The sequence below is a fragment of the Crocuta crocuta genome, unplaced genomic scaffold (assembly GCF_008692635.1).
Source record: "Crocuta crocuta isolate KB4526 unplaced genomic scaffold, BGI_CrCroc_1.0 scaffold87, whole genome shotgun sequence".
In the NCBI taxonomy this organism is placed as follows: domain Eukaryota; kingdom Metazoa; phylum Chordata; class Mammalia; order Carnivora; family Hyaenidae; genus Crocuta; species Crocuta crocuta.
This window is the reverse complement of record NW_027532166.1, coordinates 1,167,436-1,181,500: the sequence shown is the minus strand read 5'-3', so window position 1 is coordinate 1,181,500 and position 14,065 is coordinate 1,167,436. Positions and strand designations below refer to the sequence as shown.

General features: G+C 40.9%; 1 protein-coding gene across 1 annotated transcript in view; it reads right to left on the bottom strand.

Moving 5' to 3' along the window:
- DENND6A (DENN domain containing 6A) overlaps positions 1-13,471 on the bottom strand; it is a 64,266-nt gene extending 50,795 nt beyond the window's left edge. Inside the window, exons 1-2 of the mRNA XM_077776750.1 lie at positions 13,422-13,471; positions 12,488-12,627 (exon numbers count right to left, since the gene is read on the bottom strand). Of these exons, the coding sequence (XP_077632876.1) occupies positions 12,488-12,627; positions 13,422-13,471 (190 nt within the window). The remainder of the gene's footprint in view (positions 1-12,487; positions 12,628-13,421) is intronic.
- Between the last annotated feature and the right edge of the window lie 594 nt (positions 13,472-14,065).

Here is a 14,065-nt window from a genome sequence, read left to right as displayed (position 1 = left end):
TCACAGTTGATGAGTTCAAGCCTTACACTGGGGTCTGTACTGATGGTGCAGAGCCTGCTTGGGATTCTGTCTCTTCTCTCTGCCCCTCCCCTGCTTGTGGTCACATGCATGTGCACGCACTCTCTTTCTCTCTCTCTCTCTCTCAAATTGAGGAAACCTAATTTAAAAAATTAAAAAAAAAAAAAAAAAAAAAGAGTTGCATGCTCTTCGACTAAGCCAGTCAGGTGTCCCCCTAGGAAGTGCTTTACATACTTGTGATACACATCCAAAACCATGAGGTTTTCTTTTTTAAAACAATTTAAGGCAAAATAAGAGTGAGAGAATAGCCAAAAATAGTCCTACACTGATTACTGAATATGCCAGGACACTAACCATAAAAAGGGATCGATATGTGGGCATGTATTAAATGACAGGCATTAATTCTTACATGCATTAGGTCTCTTCGTATTTCCAGCAACACTCTCAGGATATTATTTTTCCACTTAACTGAAGAAACTGGACAAAAATCAGACAACTAGCAGATGTCCAAAACCCCAGTTTGTGCTCTTTTCACTAGTTCAAAATTGTTCAAAGCGTTGACAGATAAAGCCTTCAAGGGGGGAAAACCACCAAGGATGCCTCAATTCTTATAAAATCAGAAACTAGAGAGCTTCGGGAAGTGACTTCAAATTATAGAAACGTCAGGGTGCCTGAGTGGCTCAGTTGGCTAAGCGTCCGACTTCGGCTCATGTCATGATCTCATGGTTCGCAGGTTCGAGCCCCACATTGGGCTCTGTGCTGACAGTTAGCTCAGAGCCTGGAGCCTGTTTCAGATTCTGTATCCCCCCCTCTCTCTGACCCTCCCCTGCTCACTCTGTCTCTCTCTCTCAGAAATAAATAAAACATTAAAAAAATTTTTTTTAATTGTAGAAATGTCAACTTCCTAGGACATTCTAGAAGTTTGCATGATTTAAAGGCTCTTAAAATGCAAAACATCGCTAAGATGTATGCACAAGCAGCGAATAACTCTCTACAGTGTTAAGAAAAAAGAAACTACTAAATATCCAAATTAAAGAAAATGGTTAAATAAATTATGGTTCATAAAATTGTATTTATGAAGTATTTAACTGTTGGCAAATTCAATTGGCAAATTTTTTATGAGAATGTTTATCAATAAAAGCAGACTCTTACAGTAGACCTGTTTGGGGGACTGCTGTCCAGCCCATGCTTTGGAAGTTGTCCCCTCCTCCTTTCACAAGGGTGAACCTAAGTTGCCACTACTGTAGACAGAAACCGTGTCTCCTAACACAGCTGACTGAACAAAAGGGAGTACCTGACCCATGCTGGGTCAATCAGATACTCCGTATTTGTATTAAGCTTCAGTCTGGTTCCAGAATACAAAAGTAGAGTTTGGCTAAAATCAGAGCTACAGTAATCCAAAGTCAAGAGAAATGGGGGAGCAGAAACTGAGACCGTTGCAGGAGAAACCAGCCTCAGCTTGGAGAACAGGGCAGACTCGCAAAGAGAAGCAGAGAGGAAAGACCACACAACTCCAAAGAAACAAAGACCAAAAAGCCTGGGGCCTTCCAGATCCCATGAGGTTCATTCTCTTCCTGCGACTGGGTTCCTTACAATCATTTTTCTTAAATTTATGTCAGAGAGTTTCTGTTTCTAACAAATTAATTCTTTTTTTTTTTAATTTTTTTTATGTTTTTATTTATTTCTAGGAGAGAGAGAGAGAGTGAGCAGGGGAGGGTCAGAGAGAGAGGGAGACACAGACTGAAACAGGCTCCAGGCTCTGAGCTGGCAGTCAGCACAGAGCCCAACGCGGGGCTCGAACCCACGAACCGCGAGATCATGACCTAAGCGAAACCGCTTAACCAACTAAGCCACTCAGGTGCCCCTCTAACAAATTAATTCTTGACAGATACAAAATTACGTAAAGAAGAATAAGCATTAACAAAAATGTCAAATATTAATAGCACTTGTTTCTCAGTAATTACGAGTGATGTTTCTAGTGTTTATAATTTTCTTTCTTGCCAAGTTTTCAACAATGAGCATATTATTACTCAATCAGGGAAAATTTTTGAATAAATGAGGCAATTCTGGATTCAGATAATTAAGGCTTTACTACATAATCAGGTAATTTCAGAGCTAGAAGTAACACAGAGTATATAAAATCCATAGAGTATATAAAATCCAGAGGATTTCAAACCTTGTTCCAGAGGACACTGGGATCCTGTGGTGATGTTTCAGGGCCACTTCAGGGGAAAAGGAAGAAGCTGAGCACACCTCCTATAGTCTCTTTCCAACTTAAAAGATACCCTTCCCTGTCCCCTTTACTGAGAATAGGACCTAACAGACATTTTATGCAACATGGACCACTCCCCTAACCACACAGGTCTTCAGTTGATGGTTAGCCCCAAACCAGGCCTGAGTACATTCCTCTGGTGTCTCTTCATTAATGTGGCTGAAAAGCACAACTTGTCCACCAAAAAAGATTATAGAAGCAGAGAATAGAAGTTGCAGGGAGCATTAAGCATAAACAAAATCCCATAAAACAAGAGCATAAGCCAGGGGCTTCCTGGTTTTTAAGCCATTTTATGAAGTCCCACCAGGTCTGGACCCTGGAGAGCTCAAAAAAATCTCTGTTGCCTTACAGCAAGTTCCTTTTCCACTTAAGCTATAGCTTAGTTTCTGTTGTCAGCTAACAAACATACACAACATAGGCCCCATCTCAACCAGGTCAGCCACTGAGGTCCCATATTAGATTTTTATTTACACAAGGAAAAAAGTTTCCCTTTAAAATAAAAGTATTGATTCTACTACCTCAACTTCATATTACTAGTGAGGAAATTAAGGTTCAAAGGCCTCATCTTTACAATCAAGTTAAGGATTCTCTCCATTGAAAATAAAAACTGGGTGGCTCAGTTGGTTAAGTATCTGACTCTTGATTTCAGCTCAGGTCATGATCTCACAGTCTGTGAGATAAAGCTGTGTGTCAGGTTCTGCACTATTAGCATGGAGCCTGCTTGGGATTCTTTCTCTCTCCCTCTCCCCCACTCTTACTCTCAAAATAAATAAATAAACATTTAAAAAAAAAAAAAGGATTTCAATACTTCCCAAATACAGACTGACATAGGTCTTACTGAGTCATAGGTACTATTCCAAATGTTTCACCAACATTAATTTATCTAATTTTCACAGCAATGCCATGATGCAGGTACTGTTACAGAGGAGTGTGAGGGAAGCTAATATGCCCAAAGTCACAGACTCAAGCCTAGGCAGTCCAGCTCTGGAGTCTAAGTCCTTGATCGATGTCCTATATATATTGTCTCCTTGTTAAGCATTTAAAAAAATTTTTTTAATGTTTATTTATTTTTGAGAGTGTGTGTGAGTGGGGGAGACACAGAGGGAGGGAGACACAGAATCTGAAGCAGGCTCCAGACTCTGAGCTGTCAGCACAGAGCCCAATGCAGGGCTTGAGCCCATGAGACCTGAGATCATGACCTGAACTGAAGTCGGCCATTTAACGGACTGAGCCCCTCTTTGTTAAGGATTTAAGCTTAACTAAGTGGCACTGTTTATGCATCTGATTAAAATTTGCAACTGGTACTTTCTGTCATGCCACAACAGATTCTCACATCTCTTTTAACCCTAAGATTCAAAGATGGTGATGTCACAGGTGGCTTCTAGGACTTAGTTTTTACCTATTCTTTAACTGATTTCCGTGGTTGTGCATCATAGGAATTAGGGCTAGAGCTACTACATGTCACTTCTCCAACATGATTCTATATTCACTTTCTTGTCCCATTTTTGGCCTGGATACAGCTATAATACACAAGTGAAATATATTTCTCAACTATTTCATTATATTCATCACTAATTTGTGTTTCTTTTTCTTCTTTTAAAAGTGGCAAAGTACAATATTCTACATTTCTCAGGAAAACAAAACAAAATTAAGTTCTGTTGCAATTCTTTTAATATATTTCTCTTTCTTTGGAACCTTTATTAGGGAATCTTCCCCAACTTCATCTTATGCCTTCTAAAATCAGTGACTCTTGGGGTGCCTGGGTGGCTCAGTCAGTTAAGCGTTCAACTTTGGCTCCAGTCATGATCTTGTGGTTTGTGAGTCCGAACCCCACATCAGGCTCTGTGCTGACAACTCAGAGCCTGGAGGCTGCTTCAGACTGTGTGTCTCCCTCCCCTTCCCCCACCTGCACTCTGTCTTTCTCTCTCGGTGTCAAAAATAAACATTAAAAAATGTTTTCTTAACAAAATGAGCGATTCTTAATCTGGGGACAATTAAATAGAAGATCCATAGATGACCCCCAGATAATCCACAGAAGCATATACATAATTTTGTATTAGTAAGCATTTTTGTAACGGAGTTCATGGAGTTCTTAATTTTTAAAAGGTCCAGGATGCAAAAAAAGAACCAATGACCTAAAGAAAACTCTGTTGAGTAGCATATTCCATTGGAAATGAAATTCAAAATAAGTCCTTTAATTCACATTTTTGTAGCACCTCAATTATGTTAAACACTGCTTATTTGGTCAAAAAAACATCCTTATAAATAATGTCCCAAATGACAAGAGTCCACAAGGATCTCATTTAGCTATTTTAAAATGCAATCAACTACAACTCAATCCTACAGTTTCTGGTTAAACTGTATTTTACTACACATACAACACGTCGATGTAAACAATAGATGGCTTATACATCTCTAAAGTCTTTGGAAACTGTTGCTTCTGTCAGGGTAAGATAAAGAATTGCTCACATATTCACTTATTCTAACAATTAAGTATTATGGAACACCACTATGTGCCAGGCATGGCATTTGTCCCCTATTTCCTCCTGTGATTAATTCTTGGTTCCCCTCTAAATTGTAGTCTAAACCTGCAAATACAGGTTGAAGCATTTGGTTCACATTCGGATGCCCAGCAACCAGCATAATGCCTAGATCTTAGTGGAAACCTAATGCATGGGTTGCACTGTGTAATGATAAAACAGAGAAGACAGGTTGAATACAAAAGCAGTAGCTTTGCAACCTCCCTGGCCAATTTTCATAGCCAACTCACGCCACTAAAGTCTGAATGAGATGGTTTGTTAAAAGCTGACATTGTCACCAAAACAAACAGAAATTATCTAAACATGCTTCCTTCTGATAACGTTTCCCTTGGACACAAAGATGAGCAACGTCTTATGCTACAAAAGGGATCCTAAACAATGTGAAGAATAAACATTGGAAGGCCTTTCAATAAGGTGCCATATAAATGGAAAACTTGACAGATTCACAAGCAAAGGATTTTCCCTACGGTCATCTTGACTGTAGCTTTCAAGCCAACTGTTTCAGAAGCAACATCAATTAAGAACAGAAAAGAAAAAAAAAAAACCAAAACAACAGAAATGAGGAACAAAAGGGGAAAACGGAGAAAATCCTGCTGAGATCAGCATTTCGGCTCAGTCTGGGTGGTCTAAGAGTAACAGTAAGTCTAAGAGTTACTGGAAATGACCGAAACCAAGAAGTTGGTTGTGTGATGTTTGGCTATTATAGTTCATCCTATGTCAGGGGCATTGTTCGTTTCTTCAAAAAGTCGCCAACATCTTGCCTGCAGCCTTCTCGGGGTGCCGCTAACCATTTCAGTCACCCCGTGACACCGGGTTAAAAACACAAACGAACAAAAACGAACCTCAGCAAGTATTTAGGAGGGGCCTAGNCGGGGCTCACGTGACCCTGGGAGCTGGGCTCGGCGCCGGCTGTCCCTTGTCACCGCGCAGACGTGGAGTCGTAGTGCTGGAGCTTAGCTGGAGTTGTGAATCCTGCCCTGGCACTTTGGTCTTAAAGCTCTTCAAGAGTGGTTTATGAATCCCGACACTCTTCGCAGTTCAACGATCTGGGGAGGTATTATGCTTGGCAGGACAAGGTTCATAATTATAAGGTATTATTAAAATTATTACACATAATGATTAAGGTGGCTAACATTTACTGAACTCTGTGCCACTTGATGTGCCAACAAGTACTTTACAAATATTACTCCACTGAATCTTCACATCATGACTAGTAGGTAGACTTCATGATTTCTTTTCACGGATAAGGAAATTGAGATTCCGAGAGGTTACATGACTAGTCCGACAAGTATTACTACAACTCGAATGCCGCTTTCAGTTTGCTCTCTTGTCTCCTGATTCAGAGATCTGTTCCTTCGCTTAGCTGCTCCCTTTTACCAAGGCTCCACCCACCTTTCTTGGCCTGGTTGCCTGTGACTCATTCAATGCTCATACAACATCTGCAGTGCTTTATGAAACCCCAGGTTGGCCTCCACAGCAACCTGTGGATCACTCTCTCTTTGCAAGGGCCTAGTCTCAGGCAGCTTTATTGTTGTTTAGCTTTTATTTTTAAATAATCTCTGCACTGGACATGGGGCTCGAACTCACAACCCTGAGATCAAGAGTTGCATGCTCTAGGGACTGAGCCAGCCAGGCACCCCAAGCAGGTTTGCATCCTGTGCCAAGGAGGCACTTGATCTATTGAATTATTACTGATTATTGGCCCAGTGTGATACTACTGATTAGGATTTATTCAGCACCTACTATGCTGAGTATAAACAGCACAGTGAAAGTCAATAGGAAACACACAACAATACCCTAATAGAAAAATGAGTAAAAGACAATGGATAACTCACAATAAGCATTTAAAAAGAATTTTTTAAAATGTTTATTTATTCTTGAGAGAGAGAGCACACAAGCAGGGAGGGCACAGAGAGAGAAGGTGACACAGAAAATGAAGCAGGCTCCAGGCTCCAAGCTGTCAGCACAGAGCCCGACACGGGGGTAGAACTCACAAACCATGCATGAGATCATGACTTGAGGTGAAGTCAGACGCTTTACTGACTGATCCACCCGGGTGCCCCACAATAAACATTTTTTTTTTAAAAAAACAACACGGTCTACATGCTTCTACATGCATTATCTCATCTAATCCTCCTACCAAGCCAAAAAGACAGGTCTTATTATCATTCCCATTTTACAGGTAAGGATTCTGAGGCTCCATGAGATGATAATGATGTCACAGCCAATAGGTGGCAGAACAAAGACTTAAAACCCAGATCTCTGACTCAGCCAAAGCTCTTAAGCATTTTGCTGCACTGCCCAGTCAAATCTACCCCAATTGGCAAACATTGTTCTGTACACATCCTTCTGGTTTTTATTTGGAGTGGTAGCATCAATTTCAAGGAAAGGGTCAATTATCATCAGACATCAACAGTGATGTTTGCTAAAGACTATTTTTAGGACATAAGATGAACTAGGGACAGCATTCAAGTTAAAAGTCAACTTTGTGGCCAAATCAGTCTGCTCATAGAGCCCAACACGGGGCTCCAACTCACAAACTGAGAGATAATGATCTGAGCCAAAGATGTGTGCTAAACTGACTGAGCCACCCAGGCGCCCCTAACAAACACTACTAAATTTCTTATACACAAAGTCCACAGCCACTAGGAAAACAGAAAGTTCCTATGGTTTTCTTTTTTCATCCTCATAGCTTTGATATTTGGCCTTAGCACCAATTTTAACCTAGTTTCTAACCATAGATATTAACGATAATACTTATATGGGTTCTAGGCGGAAAGTACTAATACTTACATGGGTGCTAGGGGGAAAGTACTAATAATATTTTTTTCCTTCTTTAGGTTCTGTCATTAGAACCTTTGACTCTGAAAGGATCTTTGATCAAGTCATCTCTCCAAACTTCCCATCCTGTTCATGAATTTTCTGATGTTTGGTCAGCCAGCTGCGATTCCAACACCCCATATTAAGGTAAAGTATCTTGCAAAGCTGCTATTTTCTGGATGTTCATAAGAACTAGAACATTCTTCCTTTTATGGAGACAAGATCAGCCACTTTGTAATGTATACCCTTTGGTCTAAGTTGTGTTTGCTGAGATTACACAGAAGGGTCCAACTCTTCTGCATGATAGCCCTCCAAATATTTGAAAATGGTTATCCCACATCCACATGTCTTCTAGTTTCCGGAGTAAACTACCCCGTTCCTCAAAGGATGTAGTTTGTAGGCCATTCAACCTGTTGTCCAACTGGGGCATACTCCAACTTATCAACATCAATCTTAAAATGCAGAGCCCGGGAGGAAACACCATCCTCCAGGTGTGATCTGACCACTGTAGAGTGTCCTCGGGGGCTATTACCTTACTTGTCCCAGCCACCAGCCTTCTATTAATGCTGCTTCAGATCACATTTGTTTCTTTTGGCAGCCAGGTCACATCACTGGCTCAGGTTGCATTCACTGTCAACTAAATCCCTGGGTCTTTTTTCATGTGAGGAGTACGTAAGTCAGGGAAGGCTGCTTTAGCCAAGAGTATGACTGTATTCATGGCTCTGCTGCTCTTCTAATATTACCAACAACACTGAGGACAGGATTAAAAACATTCCAAACTTCCCTGTTTACCCCAACCAAACTCTTGGCATTTCAGCAATTTTTATGGTTAAAAAAAAAAAAAGAAAAAGAAGAAAGAAAATTGAAAAGAAAGGGTGAGCTTTAGATAATGGTGTGAATTGCAATGCCAGATATCTGGACTTAATTTTCCTAAAAGGGAGGGAGTCCAAATGCCCCAGATATCCACCTACGTAGGCAGCTAGAGGACTTCCCTCTTGGTTTTGAGCTAAATACTGCTGCAGCTGCTGCAGCATAACTCCACTTGTGGTGGTAAGAAAATACACGGAGAAAGATACAGAGGCTCAAATGCCAACGTGTTACACAGAGAATGGAGTTTATTGCCACATCTCTGGGAGACAAAATGGTTAACTGCACATTTATAAAGGAGAATCCAGAGAAAGAAGACACTAAAATACACTGTTGGGTGCTTCCTAAATAGTGTTTATGAAAGCTTAACAAAAGAAGATGAAGAGCTTTTGGTTTTCATCTTTACATTCCCAATATCTCTATGGCTCTTTGGTGCCTCGTACATGACAGGAACTCAGTAAATATTTACCAAGTGGATGAATGCACTTTAAAAAATCTCTAATTGCTCATCTCCTATTTTAGAGTTCTCCTTTCATGGTCAGTTGTAAGAACACATGAAAACTTAATATAAAAATGTTTCCTTTTTTTAAGTTTTATTTATTTACTTTGAGAGAGAAAGAGAGTGAGCTGGGGAGGGACAGAAAGAGAGAGAAAGAGACAGAGATAGAGACAGAGAGAACCCCAAGCAGGCTCCACACTGCCTGCATGGAGCCCACTGCAGGGCTTAAACTCAGGAACCATGAGATCATGACCTGAGCCGAAATCTAGAGTTGGACTCTTAACTGCCTGAGCCACCCAGGCACCCCAATATAAAAATGTTTCTTAAAGGTAGCTCTCTCTCAGTTTATGAGAACCAAAGATAGTAACACCTCACTTATTTGAAAATTTACTTTTCCAACTTCCTGACCCCGTTTGTACCAGGAGACAGGTTAGTAGGCCTATTAGCAGTCAACATGCAAATCAGAAAAAGTAACCCATAAAGTTCATGATCATTTATCAGAGGTGTGAGGCCTTCACTTACACATTATTTTGTCTAAATTCACATATAACTCTAAAGATATGCTTGCCTGGCTTCCCAGACAAGGGTAAGCAGCAAGTAAGGAAATTGAGGAGGCTTGAGGCTAAGCATGAAAACAGCAGAAAACAAAAGGCTGCAGGTTAATAGAAGGAAAAGGAAAAAAAGAATTGGAGAACAGAGTTCAGAAGGACACAGTGAACTGTTAACAGTGGTTGCCTCATGGGGAATAGGAATGGTGGGAAATAGAGGTGCTGGTGAATAGAAATGGGGAACTTTGCTTTCTATCTTATACACGTCTGTATTGTTTTAGTTATTTAGAGAGGGCGTATATTGCTTTTGTCACTAAACATTAAGAAATAACAAGAGTGTAAAAGAGTTGCTTACAATAGTGAAAAACTGGAAACCACCTAAATGTCCAACAATAGGGAACTGACTGAAAAATATCCTATATCCAGTCAACAGAGTATCATACAGCCATTTAAAATGTCATAGAAGAATATTTTATAGCATAAAACTGTTCAACATACATATTTAGGTAGAAAAAGGTAGGCCACAAAATATATAGTGAACGATCCTGTTTTAATGGACTATTTGCAAAAAAAAAAAGCGCTAGAGTTGATGCAAAATATCCTGACATAGAAATTTTTTGTTTGGAATTAAACATTGTTTTCTTCATCTGTTTAAGATTTAGGTAACTACAAGCTGTTTTTTAAAGTTTATTTATTTAGAGAAAGAGAGAGAGCATAGGTGAGCACCTGTGCGTGGGGAAGGGGCAGAGAGAATCCTAAGCAGGCTTCTGAGCTGTCAGCTCAGACAACGTGGGGCTCAAACCCATGAACTGTGAGATTCATGACCTGAGCTGAAACCAAGAGTCAGCCACTTAACTAACTGACCCATCCAGGTGCCCCTGAAAGCTTTTTTTCAATATATGTAATGAGAAATCAGCTAAAGCAGAAGGGAAAGACATTAAATTACAATGCTTTTACTTATATCTTTGTGGCAGATACTGCTATGCCACTGTGATGATTAATTGTATGTGTCAACTTGACCGGCCATGGATGTCCAGATATTTGGTTAAATATTATTCTGGGTGTGTCTATGAGGGTGTTTCTAGGTGAGACTAACATTTGAATTGGTAGACTTGAGTAAAGCAGAGTGCTCTCCCCAGTGTGGGAGGGCTTCATCCAATCCATAAAAAGGCTGAGTAAGGAAGAATTTGCTCTCTGCTTCACTATCTTTGACTTGGGGTATCAGTCTTCCCTTGCCTTCTGACTCAGACTGAAATTGGAACTTATACCATCAGCTCTCCTGGTGTGTAGGTCTTTGAGTAGGATAGAAGCTTTGCCATTGACTCTCCTGGGTCCCCAGCTTGCCACTGCAGATTGTGGGACTTAGCCTACACAACCGCACAAGCCAATTTCATAAAATTCCCACCCAGTGTAAGTCTCCATCCAATTGGTTCTGTTTCTCTGGAGACTAATACAGACTTTGGTACTGAGAGTGGAATGCTAATATAACAAATATCTAAAAATGTGGAATGGCTTTCGAACTGGATATTGGCGTTGAGGCTAGAGGAGTTTTGATGTGCACAGAAATATGGCTGGTAAGGGGAATGATTCTGGTGAGGACTCACAAAGAAAAGAGGAGAGCTGGAGAAGAAGCTTCTGTCTTTTTAGAGAATACATAAATAATCAGCAAAAGAATGTTAATAAAATATGGAAGGTAAAGGCCATTCTGGTGACATTTCAGAAGGAAATGAGGAACATGGTTTTGGACAGTGGAGGAAAGGGTGATCCTTATAAAATGACAAACGAACTTAACTATATTTTTAGTGTTTTGGGGTGCCTGGGTGGCTCAGTCGGTTGAGTGTCCGACTTAGGCTCAGGTCATGATGTCATGGTTCGCGGGTTCAAGCCCCACATCGGGCTCTGTGCTGACAGCGTAGAGCCTGGAGCCTGCTTCAGATTCTGTGACTCCCTCTCTCTGTGCCCCTCCCCCACTAATGCTGTGTTTCTGTCTCAATAATAAACATTTAAAAAAATTTTTTTTAAAAAACTATATTTTTAGTGTTTTGGGAAAGGTAAAACTTGAAAGCTATGAATTGGATAGTTACTGAAAAGATTTCTAAGCCAAGTACTTAAGGGGCTGTTTGGTTCCTCCTGACTGCTTATAGTAAAATGCAAGAGAGAAGGGGGCGCCTGGGTGGCTTAGTCGGTTAAGCGTCCAACTTTCGCTTGGGTCATGATCTCGCGGTTCGTGGGTTCGAGCCCCGCGTCGGGCTCTGTGCTGACTGACAGCTCAGAGCTTGGAGCCTATTTCAGTCTGTGTCTCCCTCTCTCTCTGACCCTCCCCTGCTCACGCTGTCTCTCTCTCTCTCCTAGAAATAAAAAAAAAAAAGCAAGAGAGAAATGAATCAAAGAAGGAATTGTTAAGCAAAAATTAACCAGAAAATCATCAGCCTATTCATACTGAAAAAATAGAGAGAGAGAATTTGGTCTGAAGAGAACCCTAGGATGTGGCCAAACAACAGTTTGATGAGGAGATTAACCACAGAACCAGTAGCCACCCCAACACAAAATGAGGGAAGGCTATCAGATTTTGATCTGACAGGGCTGGATCATCGAGCTATGCAGGTGCAAACATGTGCTATTCTTCAAGACAAAGGAAGAATAACCACAGAGGTGATTCAGAGATCATCAGGGCTGCCTCCTCAGTTCAGTGTGTGTGTGTTGTTGGGGGTGGGAGGTGCAGGAAGTAGTGGCTGTTGCTTCTATTCATTATGCCAGACAGCAGCCACCTGGAGCCTTGGGGTCAGGGCCACCCAAAGCTTAGGGAGTGTGACCCCCCACCTGACAAAGCTGCAGAAGCAGGAGAGTCCAAAAGCAGAGCATCCAACAACAACAACAAAAAGGTTTATTCTCAAGCCTCAAGACCTATTGTTATCTGCCTTACCGGGATTCCGAATTACTTGGTACCTGACACCCTTTTCTTCCTTCCAATTTCTCTCTTTTGGAATGGGAATGTCTATCCTATGCCTGTCCCACCATCCTATTTTGGAAGCATATAACTTATCTGGTTTTGTAGGCTGACAGCTAGAGAGGAAGAGGAATTTTACCTCAAGATGAATCATATCTCACCCATATCTGATTATGAAGATATTTCATGCGTCTTTGAAGTTTAGACTTTAGGACTTTAGGATTGATGCTAGAATGAGTTAAGACTTGGGGGCTATTAGGATTGAATAAGCAGATTTTGCACGCAACAACATGAATTTGGGGGCTGGGCTGAGGGTAGAATATTATGGGCTGACTGTGTGTCCCCAAAATTCATGTGTTGAAGCTCTAACTACCGATGTAATGGTGTTTGGAGCTGGGAGATAATTAGGTTTAGATGAGGTCATGAGTCTGGGGCCCCGGGATGTGATAGTGTTCTTATAAGAAGAGACCAGAGCCCTCTCTCTCTCTGCCACGTGAGAGAAGGGGGGCATGTGTACGCCCTGCAGAGAGCACTCACCAGGGAACTAAATCATTCAGCATCTTCATCTTGGACTTCTCAGCCTCCAGAACTGTGAGAAATACATACCTACGGTTTAAGCCATCCAGTCCATGGTATTTTGTTACAGCAGCTCAAAGTGACTAACATAGCCACCCGATAGCCATTATCCCCCTTTTCCTTAGGAATGTAGCCTGATTTAATTTGGGGTAGCACTGAGCACAAGTCAAATGCTGTATTTCTCAGCCTCCATAGAAAAATATATGTGACCATGTGATGAATAAAATGTTTGCAAAAGTGGTCATCGGGACATCTGGTTATATTCTTTAGAAAGCACACAGAAAAAAAAGTAAATAAACACAGCAAGCAGTTCTTGCCCTTTTGTACTCCTTACCTTCCTCCTCCTGCCAACCTAGACATAAGGGTCAAAATTCCAACAGCCATTCTGGGACTATGAAGAAAATATCAAGAGACCCATATCCATAAAACACCAAACCAATGTCACCAACAACCTATCTCTGGACTTCTCATCCATTTAAGCCTCTGTAGTTAGAACTGTGACTTGCAACTAAATGTAATTAATAACTGACATGAGTCAGCTTTTGCATTAAAACTATTACGATGTACAAAGCTACATCAAAAAACTCAAATGGTAGGCAGGGTTAGAACAAATTTGTATTTAGAGTTCACTACTCAGTTAATTGCTTTTATACAAAAACAGACTTAAAAGATAGTTTTGTTTTGCAGAACTAGGATTTGGTTTTTTGTTTGGTTGGGTTTGTTTTTTGTTTTTTTTTCTGGATTCGCACTGCTCTTATTTGCCCTTCATCCATTGTATCTTCTTCTGCTGGAGAGTCCCCAGTTTTTCAACAGGAAGTCGCCCGCCCATCATTCTCAGTCCATGCGTCAGGAGGAGGTAAATGCTATCCCTGAACTTCAGTGTGGGCACCTAACTGAGTCTTAGCCAATCAGTGTATTCCGTATACCTAGAACAGTGATAAGTATGGACACATCCTTATGCATGACCCAATCAAACAG